General features: G+C 41.2%; 1 protein-coding gene across 2 annotated transcripts in view; it reads left to right on the top strand.

Moving 5' to 3' along the window:
- Positions 1 to 16,370, top strand: part of LOC140737515 (PACRG-like protein) — a 103,706-nt gene extending 87,336 nt beyond the window's left edge. For both annotated transcript variants that reach the window (XM_073063968.1, XM_073063967.1), the window contains 4 exons: positions 6,682 to 6,816; positions 8,251 to 8,358; positions 9,811 to 9,891; positions 16,173 to 16,370. In XM_073063968.1, coding sequence (XP_072920069.1) covers positions 6,682 to 6,816; positions 8,251 to 8,358; positions 9,811 to 9,891; positions 16,173 to 16,229 — 381 coding nt within the window. In that variant the 3' untranslated portion in view covers positions 16,230 to 16,370. The remainder of the gene's footprint in view (positions 1 to 6,681; positions 6,817 to 8,250; positions 8,359 to 9,810; positions 9,892 to 16,172) is intronic.
- Positions 16,371 to 18,789: the final 2,419 nt, after the last annotated feature.

Raw genomic sequence — 18,789 nt, 5'->3', positions numbered from 1 at the left:
CATACACACTTTCCCACTGATAGGTCCTATTCTTTCACGTCTTATTCTCTTGCTCTTCACATACTTGTAGAATGCCTTGGGGTTTTCTTTAATTCTGCCCGCCAAGGCCTTCTCATGGCCCCTTCTGGCTCTTCTAATTTCCTTCTTAAGCTCCTTCCTAGTAGCTATATAATTTTCTAGATCTCTAACATTACCTAACTCTCTGAGCCTTTTGTAAGCTTTTCTTTTCTTCTTGACTAGATTTATTACAGCCATTGTATACCACGGTTCCTGTACCCTATCATAACTTCCCTGTCTCTTTGGAATATACCTATACAGAGCTCTACACAAATATCCCCTGAATATTTGCCACATTTCTTCCGTACTTTTCCCTGAGAACATCTGTTTCCAATTTAAGCCTCCAGTTTCATGCCTGATAGCCTCATAATTCCCCTTACTCCAATTGAACACTTTTCTAACTTGTCTGTTCCTATCTCTCTCCAATGCTACTGTAAAGGAGATAGAATTATGATCACTATCTTCAAAATGCTCTCCCACTGAGAGATCTGACACCTGACTAGGTTTATTTCCCAATACCAAATCAACTACAGCCTCTCCTCTTGTAGGCTTATCTACATACTGTGTCAAGAAACCTTCCTGAACACACCTAACAAACTCCACCCCATCTAAACCCCTCACTGTAGGGAGATGCTAATCGATATTTGGGAAATTAAAATCTCCCATCACGACAACTCTGTTATTAATATATCTTTCCAGGATCTGTTTCCCTACCTGATCCTCAAAATTCTTGTTACTATTAGGCGGCCTGTAAAAAACACGCAGTAAAGTTATTGACCCCTTCCTGTTCCTAACCTCCACCCAGAGAGGCTCCGTAGACAATCCCTCCATGGCATCCACCTTCCCTGCAGCCGTGACACTATCTCTGATCATCAGTGCCACGCCCCGAACTCTTTTGCCTCCCTCCCTGTCCTTTCTGAAACATCTAAAACCCGGCGCTTGAAATAACCAACCCTGTCCCTGAGCCATCCAAGTCTCTGTAATGGCCACCACATCATATCTCCAAGTACTGATCCATGCTCTAAGCTCATCTGCTTTGTTCACAACACTCCTTGCATTAAATAGACACATCTCAAACCGTTGGTCTGAGCGCGTCCCTTCTTTATCACCTGCCTATCCTCCCTCTCGCACTGTCTACAAGCTTTCTCTATTTGTGAGCTAACACTCTCTTCCCCAGTCTCTTCAGTTTGGTTCCCACCCCCAAACAATTCTAGTTTAAACTCTCCCCAGTAGCCTTAGCAAACCTCCCTGCCAGGAATTTGGTTCCCCTGGGATTCAAATGCAAACCATCCTTTTTGTACAGGTCACACCTGCCCCAAAAGAGGTCCCAATGCTTCAGAAATCTGAATCCTTGCTCCCTGCTCCAATCCCTCAGCCACGCATTTATCCTCCACCTCATCCTATTCCTATACTCACTGTCGAGTGGCACAGGCAGTAATCCCGAGATTACGACCTTTGTGGTCCTGTTTCTCAACTTCCTTCCTAACTCCCTGTAGTCTTTTTTCAGGACCTCTTCCCTTTTCCTACCTATGTCATTGATACCAACATGTACCACTACCTCTGGCTGTTCTTCCTCCTACCGCAGGATATCTTGGACGTGATCTGAAACATCCCGGACCCTGGCACCTGGGAGGCAAACTACCATCCGAGTTTCTTTCCTGTATCTACAGAATCACCTGTCTGACCCCCTAACTATAGAGTCCCCTATCACTACTGCCTTCCTCTTCCCTTCCCTACCCTTCTGAGCGACAGGGCCAGACTCTGTGCCAGAGGCACGGCCACTGTCACTTCCCCCAGGTAGGCTGCCCCCCCAACAATACTCAAACAGGAGTACTTATTGTCAAGGGGTACAGCCACAGGGGTACTCCCTAGTACCAGACTCTCCCCCTTCTCCCTCCTGACTGTGACCCACTTGTCTGTCTCCCGTGCCCCCAGTGCGACCACCTGCCTGTAACTCCTCTCTATCAGCTCCTCACTCTCCCTGACTAGGTGAAGGTCATCGAGCTGCATCTCCAGTTCCGTAACTTGGTCCCTCAGGAGCTGCAGCTTGACACACCTGGTGCAGATATGGTCGTCCGGGAGGCTGGGAGACTCCAGGACACCCCACATCTGATACTGAGCACAGAAAACTGGCCTCACACACATACTTCCTACCTCGCCTCGTTCCGTTACCACCTAAGCCCGTTGAGCCAAAGCCCTACCACTCTGCTGCCTCTCACTCCACTGCCCGCTGGATATGGTTGCCTTCTTTTTGAACCTTTCGTGCTCTACTGGCTAACGTCACGTGCCTGCACAGACTCACCTCTCTTTAATGTGAGTAGTAAGAAAAACTCCCTTCGCTCCGAAAAATCAGCAGTTCACTTGCAGCCTTCTTACTCTGAAATAATTTCTTCGTTAATTTGCTTTTTGTAAACATTTTTCATAGGGATAATGTAAGCTTCCACATGAATGTTGAGATTTATTTCTCCATGATCATGTTTAATTGTGCAATCATCATATTGTCTGTAATTAAGTTGTGAAAGAACTAGAGCTTCCTGCAAAATTAGCAAGAGTTTTGTTCCAACCAAGAACCCTACCTTTCATTTCCTCACTTTTTCATCAAATGCTTCCTCATAGACTGAGAAACTTGATCTTGACCTGAGCTAGACTTCATTTACACTTGATCTGAGCTTCAAATTAGTCTAGGACAGATTAATCATAATATTCTCTAACTATGACACTGTAATGGCTACTTCAGCTCATTTCTCTTCACAGTTGAAACCAATTACCTCTGGATTCTAATTCTCCAGTAGTCCTCTCTTTGGGCTTGTGAATTTTTACTGTAAATAGAAGCCAATTTGTACAGATCTGTCTCTCCATTTATCTATTGCAGCAAATTCAAAATCTACTTCTTCTTAATCAACCAAAGAAATATGCATATGAAGAAGGAAGATTTATAATTATTTCAGAGTGTCATTCTACTCTTATCTCTGTGACTTTCTCCTGTGCCTTTTTCCATTTTAGGATCGTGTATTATTCCCTTCACTTTTTCCAAATTAAGCAGTCATTATTTAAATGTGAATTCCATCTATCTTTCTTTGCTGATGAAGCCATATAGTGGTTCCTTGACCCCTGAATATACAGGAAGATGCTCCTCCATCTGCTTTTTGCAAGAGTTGGATTATTTGTCATAACTTAATTTGAAAATAAAACTCTTTATCATCAGGATATGTCACATTCCACAGATAAGCTTGTAATAGGGGTTCCTTGAGGCACCATTGTTGTTTATCAAGTGTACTTTTGCATTCTGAATGATCACATCAAGTCCCTGGATTGATGTTGAGAGATGTTGTAGTTTAGTTCAATGTATTTTTCCTGATTAAAATAGTTTGCTTCATGGAATGGTTGAGCATCTGAGTCTCTTGGTATCATTATAGTTCCTTCTGTTCTTTACTTGATTTACCTGAAATTACAAATCACAGCTTCTTCAAATAAACCTTGCTGGACTGGAATTGGAGTTCAGAATCAGGTTTAATATCACTGGCTCATGTCGTGAAATCTATTGCTTTGTGGCAGCAGTAGATTGCAATACACAATAATTTAAAAACGATAAATTACAATAAGAAGTATGTACAAAAAAATAAATAGTGCAAAAATGAGAGAAGAAAACTAGTGATATAGTATTTATGGGTTCATTGTCGATTTAGAAATTGGATAAATGAGGAGAGCGAGCTGTTTCTGAAAGGTTGAATGTATGTCTTAGGACTCCTTCTCCTTGATGGTAGAAATGAGAAGAAGGCATTTGCTAGATGATGAGAGTCCCTAATGATAGATTGCCTTTGCCTTTTGAAGGTGTCATTGATGTTTGCGAGGCTAGAACCCATGATGGAGTTAATTAAGTTCTCAACTTTCTGCAGCTTTTTCCGATCCTGTGCAGTGGCTCCTCCATACCAGATGGTGATGCAACCAGTTAGAATACTCTCCACGGTACATCTGTAAAAATTTGTGAGAGTCTTAGATGACGTACCAAGTCCCCTTAAACTCTGAATGAAATATAGCTGCTGCTGTGCCTTCTTTGTAATTGCATCAATATGTTTGACCTAGGATAGATCTTCAGAGATGTCAACACCCAAGAACGTTAAGCTTACTTACTTTTCCATTGCTGATCCTTCAATGAGGACTGGTGTGTGTTCCTTCGACTTCGCCTTCTTGAAGTCCACAATCAGTTCCTTAGTCTTACTGATGTTGAATGCAAGGTCATTGTTTTGACACCACTCAACTAGCTGATCTATTTCACTCCTGAACACCTGCTCATCACCAACTGAAATTCACCAACAACAGTTGTGTCATCGGCAAATTTAGAGATTGGCAAATTCCATTTGGAATCACCATCTATCAGTTAAGTCTTGAAAATCTTTGCATGCACTGCTGTGTGCTGAAGTGTGAGAATTGATATGTGACAGATGATTCTACATCTGTGCTGCTCAACTGTACTCGGGGTTCTTGTTAGAATTCCCCCATGTTATCACTGTCTTTTTTTGTGTCGTAGCATCAGAAACATTACTTAAAGAATCTAGATCTAGGATAAAAATTGAATTGGAAAAATTTGTTTTTTTTCTTTAATCATGTTTAAGCAAATAAGTATATTTTAAGTAACATTTTGTTAAGATGATTTTAATAATGTTTTAAAAATATACACAGATATATTGTATGGTCTGAGACAGCTGAAGCAGGTGTTAATCTGTTAGGAATTATTAAATGATAAAATATTAATGAACAAGAAGCAGTTAAGCAGCCAGTTAATTAAAAAGATGTAAATTAATATTTAGCTATTGATCTAGCTAAATATTAAGAGGATTTGTTCTTCCTATGCCTATGTAACATATCACATTAAGTGAAAGGTGTGGGAAATGTGAAATAGAAACAGAAAATGTTGAGAACTCCAAGTAAGTGTTTTCAACACAGGCAACATCTGTGCCAAGGAAAACAGTTAACATTTCAGCTGGAAGCTCAAAGAATTGGGGGAAAATGAGAAAAGAAGTTGGTTTTATATTGCAGAGAAGATAGGACAGGAAAGATAATACTGATCAAGTGAGACCAGTGTTGGGTATGATGAGTTGAATCATTCAGTTGATGAATTAATGAGGGCGCACAGATGGCTGTAGAACATTTTACTGTAGCTGGCAGAAATTGTGAAGGATGATCTTTTGGTAAGCAGATAGTGAGGATGAGGGGAACTCTAATTTTATTTAGGAGGAGAGGGGTGAAAGCAGATGTTCTGGATATTGATGAGATATAGCTAAGGATTCTATCACCTACAGTGGAGGGGAAGGATAAGTTAAAGAAGAAGGAGGATACTTGAGAAGTATCTATGTGAAACATTTTATCTATACTAATTAATGACTGATATGTAGAAGCTGTGAGAAATGGAACAGAATCTATAGCAGTGGCAAGGTGGGAGAAAATATAAGAGGTAGTTACAGGAGTCTGCAGGTTGGTAACAGATCTCTAGAGGTGGAGATGGTGAGATCCAGAAAGGGAAGGAAGAGTCAGAGGATGGGTCATGTTTAAAAAGAGATGAAATTTTCAGTTTTTTGTTTGAGTGCAGGAAACAGTGACAGTGAAATCATCAAAGTACCAGAAAAAGTGTGAGAGTGGAGTCCCAAGCTGAATGAAAATTGTCCTATACTTCCATTAAAGAAATAAGTGTAGCTTGGACCAATGGTAGTTCCTATAGCTATAACCTGATCAAGAGGAGGTGGGTAAAGTGAAGAAGTTCAACATGAGAACTTCTTACAGGCTCAGCAGGCAGAGCATCTGCCTATTTATGTCTTCCTTTCCCATTATCTCGGTACCCAAATATACAGTACATTGCAGATGAAGCGACAGTTTACTTCCAATTGATGTTCTTCATTCCTTGTGAATAATGAGACTGGAGTTCGGATATTTTGTTGCCATTGTTCCATGTGTTCTCCATTCGTGTGACTGAGCTTTCAATTGACAGAGACTTTAACTGCCTATCCCATTTACACTCTGACTTCTGGCTCTGGTCTCTTACACAGTTTCAATGTACCCCAGTGTAAGCTTAAGGAATAGCACTTTGTCTTCCAACCAGGGAAACTGGAACCTTCAGGATACAAATACCGGTAACTTCTCCAGAACTGGCCAATTCTAATGTAACTAACTCTGTTTTTCTCTGTCTAAAGTTCCTGTCTGATCAGCTGAACATCTTAAGCATTCTCTTTTATTCTGGATTTATAGCAATGATGATTTTTATCTTGCAGTTGCAGCTTGTCTTTATTTTCCTCTTTCCCCGATCTTCAATAATTTCTTACTTGTGTTTCCTTCAGGCAAATTGATTACAATTTACAAGCCTTCACCATGTGGTTTAAAAACATAGGGTAAATTTCTGGTATGCTCTAAGAATTATCTTTATCCTCCACCCTAAATACACTCCAATAGATTAACACTCTAGTGATATTTGCTATTGGATATTTCTCTGATATTGCATTGTTTGCTGTAATACTTAAAGTTATGAAATAGTTTTTGACCACTTGGTGGGGTTGTTGTATTATAAAGACAGAGGCAGATTGTGTTGGGAAACACCAGCATTTGGCTTTGTAATTTGCCTGTTTCCTTATATAGGGATTAAGAGAAACAAAACACCCTTACACGTTTGTAACCAAAGAAGGATTCAAAGAACTGCTGGAGGTTGAAGATGCTGCTGAAAAAGCTATTCCATTGGTTCCAAAGGTGATTCCAAAGTTAAAAGCTGCTCTGGTAAGTTATCAGTGAATCTTTCGCAATTGAAAATTTTGATTTGTAGCAATAACAGACATACTTCTTTTCAGTCATTATATGTTTTGTAGGGAATATTTCTTTGCAATTGGGATGTGAACTAACAGAAAATTTGGCTTCATTGCAAAGTATTATGTTAAACTCTTAAAATATTCACAAGTACAACATTAATGTTGCATTAACTTAAAATTAGTAACTACCATTACCCTTTTTCATAGCTTTGTGATTGTAATTATCTCTTTTCTCAGTTTGTGGCATAATTTTGCTGCACAGATCTTCTAAACCTAAGAATTCTCTCCAGGATTACAACCTCAACAGCAAATGACTGCATTTGACCTTTGCAGCAGGATAGCAGTGTTCACTTAGTTCCCATCACAGCAACCCGAGTGGGTGTTTACTTTTCGCTAAAGGACACACAGATATAGTATTGTGCAAAAGTCTAAGGTACATATATATTTAGCTAGGGTGCCTAAGACTTCTGCACAGTACTTTAGTAATTTTATGTATTTCATTGTACTGCAGCCACAAAAACAAACAAATTTTATTACATATTGAGTGATGATCAACCTGATTCTGATATGGGTTTCTGTTGTGGACTGAGATTGGAAGGGGACAGGAAGAGGGAATCATAGTTGGGAAAAGGGGGAGAGGGGAGGGAACACAAGGTATCACAGAGGTGATCTGTAATGATCAGTAAGCCAATTATTTGGAATCAAATGATCTTGTCTGTTGTGTCAGGGCTGTGTGTGTCTGCACCTGTGCCAACCCCTTCCCCTGGTACTCCTCTGCCACCTGTCCCAGACCACTCCTGTGGCACTCCTCCCTCACCATACCCAACATCCTTTGCTTCACCAGATTTATAAACTTGCTCTCTGCTCCATGTTGACAAATACAGAATTGTGCAAAATTCTTAGGCACTCTAGCTATATATATGTGCCTAAAACTTTTGCACAGTACTGTACCTTCTCATAAAGGTATGAGACGAGCTAGTGTGCTTTCATAAATCCAGCTCTCCTTTAGATAGTGCTGTCTGGGATACTATCTAAGGATTTATTTTCAATCTCTCTCTTTTCTCATCCGTATTTTATATGGTTCCATATTTCCGTTAATGACATCCAGAGTGGCCTCACCACAATTGCTTGTCCCTTTTAAGATTCCTCACATGGATATTGGGAGGGCCAAAGACATGAATACCAACAAAGAAACCTACAGACTCCATTCTAATACTGTCAATTCCATCACTCTTCCTGTTATAACTGTATGAGGGTGAAGAAGACATTTTAACCATGTGTAAGGAGCTTTTGATCATGCATGTACATTGGCATGCAATCTGAGTTGGGTGCTGATAAATATTAATAAATTTTCGATCTCGACAGTTGGTGAATGTTTCTAAAATTGCTACTTTTCTCCCTAAAGGCACATTCAGACATTGAGGTGTTTGAGAGGGGATTGCATGGTTTAGTCCAGTTAAGTGCTGTTGTTGGCCCTGCTGTGAATGATCATCTTAAACATTTGTTGACTAGTGTAAGTATTTGGAGTTGTGCTTTAAGAAAGTGGCTGTTGGTATGACTTCTGTTGTGTTTTAACATTGTTAATTCTTCTCATGAATTTTACACTAAACAGACCTAGAAACTCATTTTCCCAACCAACTGCAAAATTCACAATAAATTTCAGTCGCATTTTAGGTTACCAATAAATATGCCAGCCTACGCAATAGGTGCATGCATGCTAATGAGAGGATAATAGCAGCAAAAATGCACTTCAGGCCATGTAACTCCATAGCTGCAATTTTAGAAGTTCCAGTATTAAAAGTTTAAAGAAAGTTGGCTAAGGTTTATATCTTATGAAAGATTTACAGCTTGGTGGACCTCAAATTATCAGGTTAGTTGTTATTAATTATCACCCATGCTGTCTCTCCCATGATTCCATGCTGTGTCCATATTGCCATGTACTTGTTATGTAGTGTGCCCATATGTCTGGATTCGTGCCTGCAAGTGGGATTAACTCAAGATGTGATGACTTAACTACTTAATATCTGCCTGCTAAGGAAGAACAGGAGACAATATTTTACAGAATTTAAATACAGTTATTGAATAGATCATTTTAATCACTAGTAGTATTTGCACAGTTAATGTACAGTAGTTAAATAAATTATCCAGATTGTATCAATCTGATCTGTAGCAGTAGGTTTTCACACTCCCATTCTTCAGTCTTAATATTTTCTTGTAGAATTCCTGATTATTTTTTTATTAATGTTTCTCTGCACCAGTACAGAAACATTTTCCATAATTATCTTCTGCCTTGTCATTATGTTTTGAGCTACTATATTACAGTAGTATTTGTGGGTTTTCTTGTCACGATACTCTTTTCAGATTTCCAGCCATGTCTTAGTTGTTGAGACTATTTGCTACCCTTGCTAAGGTCTTTTGAAATGTGGTTTCATACCAAATTCAACACTGAGGCACTGCTTAACGCTGAGGTGTGCGTGGATTGGTAGCTTTCCTTGAACTGTTTCTAGCACATAAAGTAAAGGATTACTAAGCATTTAGGTGACTCAAGTACATTGCCAGGTGGTAATTATGGTTTGGGATGCCATTTTAGAAATTCACTGAAATTTTGTTACTATGTAGTAAGAGTTTCGGGGTACTATGAAGTGGCAGTCATTGATAAATGGCTTAGAGACAAGTGACTTTAACTCGATTGCTTTAGAGAAAATGGAGATCATGAATACTGCTGGATTTCCAAATACAGACACATATTTGCAAAAATCCTCAAGTTGCTGTTGGTTTCACGGGGCAATGAACCAGTAGTTTTGCCACTATTGTTCCCATTAAACAGGGTTAAAGGACTGTTTAAGTAGTCAACTTGGACCTCTCTTGAGTTTTAGGAGCTTTTATTTACACTGTAGTCTTTGTTTCTGAGTATATTGCATTCCAAATTTTACAACTCAATGTATTTTTCTTAATGTGCATTAAGCTGTCAAAAAGACTGATGGATAAAAATCTTAAGCAGCTGATCACAGATGCCCTGCAAAGACTCGAACAACATGGTGGAAAGGTATGTTTGTTCATCTATAGTTTCAAACAAACTCAATCACTTTATCTTACCTTGCTTTATAGATTTCAGACTGAAATTCTTAGTTAATTGTAAGCATACAAAATTCTCTGTTCTTGCCACCCATAGGTGTTTTGAAACCAGACAGAAATGTTGAATTTCAATTTTTTTTAAAAATTGAATCGATGCCTATGCCCACTGCAGGCCCTGATTTCAGATAGTTGAAGATGTATTTTGTCAGATATAGGGATAGGCCATTCCCTATCCATGAATGAGATCTATTGACATCAATTGTTACTTGTGCCATTCTATGTACTTCTACTATATGTTTAAAGTTGGGTAATAATTAATTTTATGCTTGTGTGCTGTTTACAAAGAGAGAATGAGAGTTGATATCCAGACATGGTAGATAAATGAGATTCTAGAAACAAAAAGGTGCTGTGTTTTAAATATTACATTTGATACAACACACACAAAATGTTGGAGGAACTCAGCAGGTACATTTGATAGGTAATCTGTGTATTTAATACTTAAGTTGTAGTCGCGTGCAAAGCGCTACGAAAGGAACACACGGAGGCAGAGAGAGCTGAACTCGGAATGACTTTACTGATTCAAACTCGCGCGCTTAACTCTCCCCTCCCACGGGTCCCTGCGACCAGCGGGGCGGACGTGATGTCAGACCCTCCCCGGAAGGTCCGCCCCGAGCGGGCCACGTGTCTGCCTGCGGCTCCCGATGGCGGTTCGAGACCCGTCTGTGCGAACCGCCACCCTCCCTGGCTGAAGAAAGCGAGTGGTCGCCACTGGTCCTCAACGAGCTGCTCCAGGACTCCGCCGACTGCCGTGTCGGAAGCATCAACTGTGAGTGCCGTGGGTACATCGACTCTCGGGTGCACTAGGAGGGCCGCCTTCACCAAAGCCTTCTTGGCCTGCTCGAACGCCTCTGTGGACTCCGTGTCCCATGCCACTTCTTTGGCCTTGCCGGCCATCAGGCTGAACAAGGGTCTCATGATGCGGGCCGCCGGCAGCACAAACCAATGATAAAAGTTGACCATCCCTACGAACTCCTGCAGGCCCTTGACCGTGCTGAGCTTGGGGAACTGGCAGATGGCCTGGACCTTGTCCGGTAGGGAAACTGCACCATGTCGGTTGACTCTGTGGCCCAAGAAGTCGATCTCCGGATGTTGGCACTTCACTGGATTGATTGCCAGTCCGTGGTCGCTCAGGCGTTGGCAGAGCTGGCGCAAATGTGCCACGTGCTCTTGGTGCGAACTGCTAGCCACCAGGATATCGTCCAAGTAAATGAAAACAAAATCCAGGCCGCGTCCCACCGAGTCCATGAGCCTTTGGAAAGTTTGGGCTGCATTCTTGAGACCGAAAGGCATCCTCAGGAATTCGAACAAGCCGAACAGGGTGATGAGGGCTGTCTTGGGCACGTCGTCGGGGTGCACTGGGATCTGATGGTATCCCCTGACCAGGTCGATTTTGGAGAAGATGGTCGCTCTGTGCAGGTTTGCCGTGAAATCCTGGATGTGGGGTACTGGGTATCTGTCGGCGGTTGTGGCGTCGTTGAGCCCTCTGCAGGGCTTCCATCCTCCTGTGGACTTGGGCACCATGTGCAGCGGGGATGCCCACGGGCTGTCTAAGCGGCGTACAATTCCCAGCTCTTCCATCTTACGGAACTCCTCCTTGGCAGGTTGGAGCTTGTTGAGTGAGAGCCTGCGAGCACAGGCGTGCAGCGGCGGTCCTTGCATGGGGATGGCTTGGGGTCGGCCGTGGAGAACTGCTGGGTGACTACGGAGGGGAATTCCGCCAACGCCCTGGCAAATTCATTACCCGAGAGGGTCACGGAATCCAGGTGGAGGGCCGGTAGCTTGGCTTCTCCGAGCTGGAAAGCTGGAACGTCTCAGTGTGGACCAAATGCCCAGCCTTTCAAGTCGACCAAGAGGCAGTTGTCTCGTAGAAGTCTGCCCCTAGTAGTGGCTGTGGCACTGCTGCCAACGTGAAAGTCCAAGTGAAATAGCTGGACCCGAAATGCAGTGCGGTAGTTCGCAGGCTGTACGTCCAAATACTGGTGCCATTTGTGGCGGTGAGTTCGGGGCCTGGGACCGCATTACAAGTGGTTATATTCGACAGGGGGAGTACGCTGACTTCGGCCGCGGTGTCTACCAGGAAGCGCTGCCCGGATTGTCGGTCCCAGAGGTACAGGAGGCTGTCTCGGTGGCCAGCTGTCGTAGCCATTAGCGACGGCTGGCCCTGGTGTTTCCTGGAAAAGCACATGCTGGACGGCAGCGACGTGCTCCTGAGCCTCATCTTTGGTGATAGAAAAACCATTGTTCTGAACTATCGTCTTTTCCCCCCGTGCATCTCGGTGGCTTTGGTTGCGGGGCCTGGGCTTTGGGGTGCGCGATCGTGTCTTGGCCCATGGAGGCTGCTCCACGTTGCTTGCTCTGCCAAAGGACAACTGCTTTAGCCGCTGAAATCCTCACTCGTGAGGAGGAGGCGAATGGCCTCTGGCATTTGCTCGAGGAACAACTGTTCAAATAAAAGGCACGGCTTGTGGCCGTCCATGAGTGCCAGCATATCATTCATGAGCTCAGATGGCGTGCGGTCACCCAGGCTGTCCATGTGAAGGAGCCGCGCGACCCGTTCGCGGCGGGAGAGTCCGAAGGTATGGATCAGGAGCTCCTTAAGCTTAGTGTACCTGTCCTCCGTTGGTGGCTGGTGTGGGACGTCGATGATCCAGCCTGCCGTCTCCTGGTCAAGCGCGCTGACCACGTAGTAATACCGTGTAGCGTCGGCTGTAATGTCTCCGATATTGAACTGGGCCTCAGCCTGCTCGAACCAAGCGTGGGGCTGAGTGGCCTAGAGAGTCGGAAGCTTCAGAGAGACATCAGGACAAAGGGTCTCGGTCCGAAAGGTTGACAGTGCTTCTTCCTTATAGATGCTGCCTGGCCTGCCGTGTTCCACCAGCATTTTGTGTGTGTTGTTTGAATTTCCAGCATCTGCAGATTTCCTCGTGTTTGCTTTCTAAAAGTATAATTTGGGATGAAAAGTCATTATTTGTTCCTGAAGAAGGGAGTTTGTAACTTGTGCTAAAATACAATATTCTGAGAAGTGGATATAAAATGGATATATATTGGTTGAATTGTCATGCAAGTTTCAAATGAATGGAATACCTTGTCTCGTATATTCAGGTGGACATTTGTTTTACCATCATTCTGCTGAGAACATTGGTGGTGGTGTTAAAGGATTCTGCCAGAAATGCATAAAGTAATTCCTGTTCACTTTCCTAAGAGATTCTTTGAATGACTATTTAGCTTTGCCCTTCCATTGCACCAAGTTTCAGGTGCTACAACCACTGGAACTCAGCATTAAGCAGGCAAATTAGTTACCCTTGAAATAATACTCTGTACACCACTCCCAAAATGAAAACATCTTTTCCAATTATTTTTCTGAGGTTTTCAGAATTCTCCTTTATGTTCCTAACTTGTAGGTGGCTAAGAACATCCCCTGCATGTTAATGAGGTTCAGCATGTAAATGGATTAAACCTCACACTGACTTCAGCTAGCCCACTTATTGCCAGGCCAGATACAGAATAATTCAAAATTACCCACTTTATATTTTGTGCAGACTCCTTCTTCATTCTAGTATTGCCGGTCATGTATTAAGTAATTGTTAATGTGAAGCATTTGACCAACTACCAGAATGCAGTATAGTCTTGAATTATTTCAGAAGTCCCTGATTTTGTCTTTGTTCTTTTCAGTAATTGAATGTTATTTAATGGTTACATTTAGATGATTCAGCCAGTTTTGTTTGGATAAAGGTTAATGTGAAAGATTACATTACGCATTCTAGGGCCAAAGAGGTAATTGTTGCAGATTGTGTGCAAGTCCAAGCTGCAACCGTTAGTCTCTCATGATCCTTTTAAAGGCAAGTCTAGTCAAACTAATAAAAATCTGGAGTTTTAGGCAATGGGATGTCTAATCTGATGAAACACGAAATATCTAATATTTTTCTGTTTTAGTTTAAGCTTTGGTCATTTAACTAAATAAAGTGACATTGATTCAAAATCTCCTCCAGCTACATGCTATTACCACCATTGTTCAGCCCAGTAGATAATCCTTTATGTAAGAGGAGGCTTGTGCATAATATTATAGTCTCATCCCCAGGCACAAGAGTGATCTTCCATGTGAACAGAACGTACCAGTAATTGTGCAATTTACACGGGATGTGCTGTTTAGATGAACATAGTCACTGCTTTGTCTGCAATGGTAACATTCTTTGCAGATTTTTTTAACAATTTACTTACGTGTTCTTCAACATTTTGTTTCCATTTAAGCTACTTCTCCCAGCCCCAGCCTGATATTTTATTTATTCATTTTCAGGATCTGACCATTGCAGGCAAGGTCAATGCAGGTTTCCCCCTGCTATCCGAAAGTAGAACGTTCCTATGAAACCTTTTGTAAGCCGAAATGGCGTAAAGCGAAGAAGCAATTAATTTATATGGAAAAAAATTTTGAGCATTCCCAGACCCAAAAATAATCTACCAAATTATACCAAATAACACATAAAACCTAAAATACCACTAACATATAGTAAAAGTAGGAATGATATGATAAATACACAGTCTATATAAAGTAGAAATAATGTATGTACAGTGTAATTTCACTTATCGTTGCCTCTTTGACGGCTCGCTGCAAAACAAACGTTGAACGCTATTTTCGTTTTTCGCCTTTTTTTGTAAAAGCGAAAATCTTGGGATTTCTCTCGGTTAGCGAAAACGGATACTAATGTAGGTCTTTTGTAAAAGCAAAGTGGCGTAAAGCAAACTTTCGAAAAGCGGGGTATACCTGTATTTGATACCCACCCTATATTCATCATGGAAAAAGGAGAAAATTCCATTACACTCTTAACTTGTGATTTTGCTAATGATTTCATAATATTGAGTTCCATCTTCTTAAAACCCTGATAAAGATTTGAAGCAATGCAGGTCTGCGTGCAGTAAGGTGTAGACGTCCTGCTGACAGAACCCAAACACTGATGATACTGAATCGCATTTCTATCGATGAGATTCCACCACCATAAGCATACTGGTGGTTAGAATTGAAACTCACCTAATATACTGTGTCTACCAGAGCAAATTAGAGGCTGTGTATGCTGCAGAAAGTGATTCACTTACTTGTACCCAAAGGCCACAAAGCACAAACCAGGTTGAGATCAAATACTTTTCACTAGTCTGGCAAGTGTGGTTTTAAAATATTCAAAAACTATTGCTAACCAGGGCCATTTCAGGTGTAGCATGTTCCACCTACAAAATGTACTGCAGTTACTCACTTGGGCTACACCACCAACACCTTCCCAAGCCCATATCTTCTACCATCAAGGGCAAGAGCAACTGGCAGATGGGAAAACCACCCTCTGCAGGATTCTGTCATGAATTACACTGTTTTGACTTAGGAATGCACCCCCATCCCTTCATTGTAAACAGTTCTTAAAGCTGGTGACTTTCTATCAACATCGTTGGGAGTACCTTTCCAGAGGAAAAAGACTGCATTAATTCAAAATAAGCAAGTCAACATCATCTGCAAGGGCATTTGGAGAATAACAGCAAAAGCTACTCCCTGTGACATTCATTTCCCTGAAAATAAATTGAAGAAAAAAAATCTGATAATATCTTTGGTATTCAGACTGTCAAAAGCTGTTGGTGCATTCTGGGCACCCATCCCTCAATGTGCCCTGAAGGGCCCATCCTGCCTCATTATTGTCCCATCATATGGGAGCAATGAACTCATTCAGCCCTCTGCATCGGAAAAAAATGGGTTCAGTGGGAACGCCTGATAGTGAGCCAAGCTGCAGGATGATCCAGTCCAGTTCAATCTTCACTTCTTCCTCCCCTTTATTCCCATTAAAGGAAACAAGTTCTAACATCCAAGGTTTTTTTTTTATACATACTGCAAATTGGAGCCTGAAAAGTATTGAAAGTACCTGGAGTACCCTTGATCAGAACATTTGACAGTTATGCTATAACGTGATTTTTATTTTTGATTAATAAACAAGATAGTCTTGTATTTTAAGAACTAGCACAGTGAGTTCCTAATTAGTACGGTGCTTCGTAATCTTATGAAGTTAGCAAGTAAGTGGTACAAAATCAGAGGGTTGTAACCCTACAATTTTCCTCAATCTCTGATTAATTGTGAAGTGGCATTGGCTGAAGCTTCACTCTTGTGAACTGAAAAGGCGTAATTGTTTAAAACATTACTCTGATTTTCTATTTCTGTTGCAGGATTGTCTGGTCATTATTAAATCCAAAATTCCTACCTATTGCTCCATTTATAATTGAAGAAACACAACCGCTTTTGGTCAGTACATTCAGCATCCGGACAGAAACCACAAATGGCAAGAATATCTTGCAGGAGCTTTGTTTGATTGTGTGGAATATTGTTTTATTTTCTGTAGCTTTGTGTACAAAATTAAATAAATGTATGAAATGATATATGGAGGCAAGTCAAATTATTGTATACAGGAGAAATTAGAGCCTAATCAGTTTTGAAAGACCATGAACTTATCTTTAAGGCTGCATTCATTATAATTACCAAAGATTTTTTGTTTGCTGCTTGTTCATCTTTTTCCTTGAATTTATTTTCTGACATATGGGATATGATTCTGTGTCACCTACGTATCTCTTAGGCAGTGGCCTCACTAGGGCTAGTTCTTCATTTTTAACTCTAGATTGTGATGGCCCACATGCTATTTGATAGTAGCAGGGAAGAAAGCAAATGAAGTCAAGCTCTATCTTACACAAGTGTACATCAGTTCTAGCCCAGACTGTTAGACAGCAACCTACAGTTTATTTTCTTCTGTCACTAAAATATTAGTTATCTGAATTTGTCAGAAACACAAAGCTGAACACCTGATACAACTCTTGTAATACTAAACAAAGTTTAAGCTTGACATGGAAATCTAAGGTAAATCTTTTTGCTATTAAATGTGGAAAATGTTTATCAGCAACACAAGATGGCATGTAACCAAACCACAATGAAGACTTTTGAATGAGTATCAAGAAAACATTGAAAAATATTGTAGCAAGTTAAAAATAATTAATATAATTTAATTAATTGTTCAAACTAAAATCTCTGGACTATCGTAGTCACAGGGCATTGACATTTGAATTTACCCAAGCAAGCATTCTCGATATATTAATAAAGAAACTGAGATATGGTGGAAGGATGGAATAAAAATAGAAAGCTTTGGAAATAATATGTAAATTAGGCAGCAGTTTCGCAGTGAAAATGAGTAAACAGAAAAACAGTAAAACAGATGACATTTAATTGTAACGAAGAAAAAGTAGTTGTCAAATTCTAAAGTCTGGAAAAAGCATCTATTAATCCTATTGTGGAGCAACACACTCAAAATGCTGGAGGAACTCAGCAGGCCAGCCAGCAACTAAGAAAAGAGTACAGTCCATGTTTCGGGACAAAATGTTTCGGCCTGAAACATCAACTGTACTTTTTTCCTAGATACTGCCAGACTGCTGAGTTCCTCCATCACATTGTGTGTATTGCTCAAATTTCCAGCATCTGCAGATTTTCTCTTGCTTGTTGTGGGTTAAGTGGACTTTGTCACAGATGGGACAATGTGTGACCGTGTGACCATAAAACATAGGAGCAGAATTTGGCCATTTGTACCATTGAATCTGATCCACCATGGCTAATTTATTATCCCTCTCAACTCCATTCTCCTGCCTTTTACCTATAACCTTTGACGCACTGATTAGTCAAGAGCCTGTCATCCTCCACTTTAAGTATACTTAACGACTTGGCCTCCACAACCATCTGTGGCAATGAATTACACAGATTCATTACCCTCTGGCTAAAGAAATTTGTTCCTCATCTTTGGTTTAAGTTATTGTCCCTCAAATCTGAGGCTGTGTTCTATGGTCCTAGACTTGCCTATTATAGGAAACATTCTCTCCACATCCACTTTATTTCAACCTTTTAATATTCAATAGGTTGCAATGAGATCACCCCTCACTCTTCCAACTTCCAGTGAGTACAGGCCCAGAACTATTGGGCATTCCTCATCTTTAGCCCTTTCATTCCAGAGATCATTCTCGTAGACCTCCTCTGGACCCTTTCCAATGCCAGCACCAACTTTCTTAGATAAGGGGCCCAAAACTGTTCACAACACTCCAAGTGTGGGTTGACCAATGCCTTATAAAGCCTCAGCATTACATTTTTGCTTTAACATTCTCAAAATAAATGCTAACGTTATATTTACCTTTCCTCCCACTGACTCAACCTGCAAGTTAATCTGAAGGGAATACTGCACAAGGTCTGCCAAGGCCCTCCACACATCTGTTTTTTTTGAATTTGCTCTCCTTCTAGTAAATAGTCCATGACTTCACTCCTTCTGTCAAAGTGCATGACTATGCATTTTCCTATACTTCTTTGCCCATTCCCCGAATCTGTCTCATTCCTTCTGTAGGCATTCTACTTTCTCAGTGCTTCCTGTCCTCTACCTATATTCATATTGTCTACAGACTTGGCCACAAAGCCATCAATTCCTTCATTCAAATCATTGACACCTTACGTGTAAAGGTCCCAACACGGAACCCTGTGGCATACCACTAGTCACCAGCAGCCAACCAGAAAAGCTCCTCTTTATTCCCATTCCTTGTGTCCTGCCGCTCTTCCAAGCCTCCATCCATGGTAGTGCCTCTCTTGTGATACCAGGGATCTTGTAAAGCAGCCTCATGTATGGCAGCTTGTTAAAGGCCTTCTGAATAAAACAAATAAACATCCACTGACTCTCCTTTGTCTATCCTGCCTGTTATTTCCTCAAAGAATTCCAACAGATTTGTCAGGGAAAGTTTTCCCTTTAGAAAACCATGCTGACTTTGG

The sequence above is a fragment of the Hemitrygon akajei genome, chromosome 13 (genome assembly GCF_048418815.1).
Source record: "Hemitrygon akajei chromosome 13, sHemAka1.3, whole genome shotgun sequence".
Classification (NCBI taxonomy): Eukaryota; Metazoa; Chordata; class Chondrichthyes; order Myliobatiformes; family Dasyatidae; genus Hemitrygon; species Hemitrygon akajei.
Note: the sequence above shows the minus strand (reverse complement) of the source record. Positions and strands in the feature narration are given on the sequence as shown.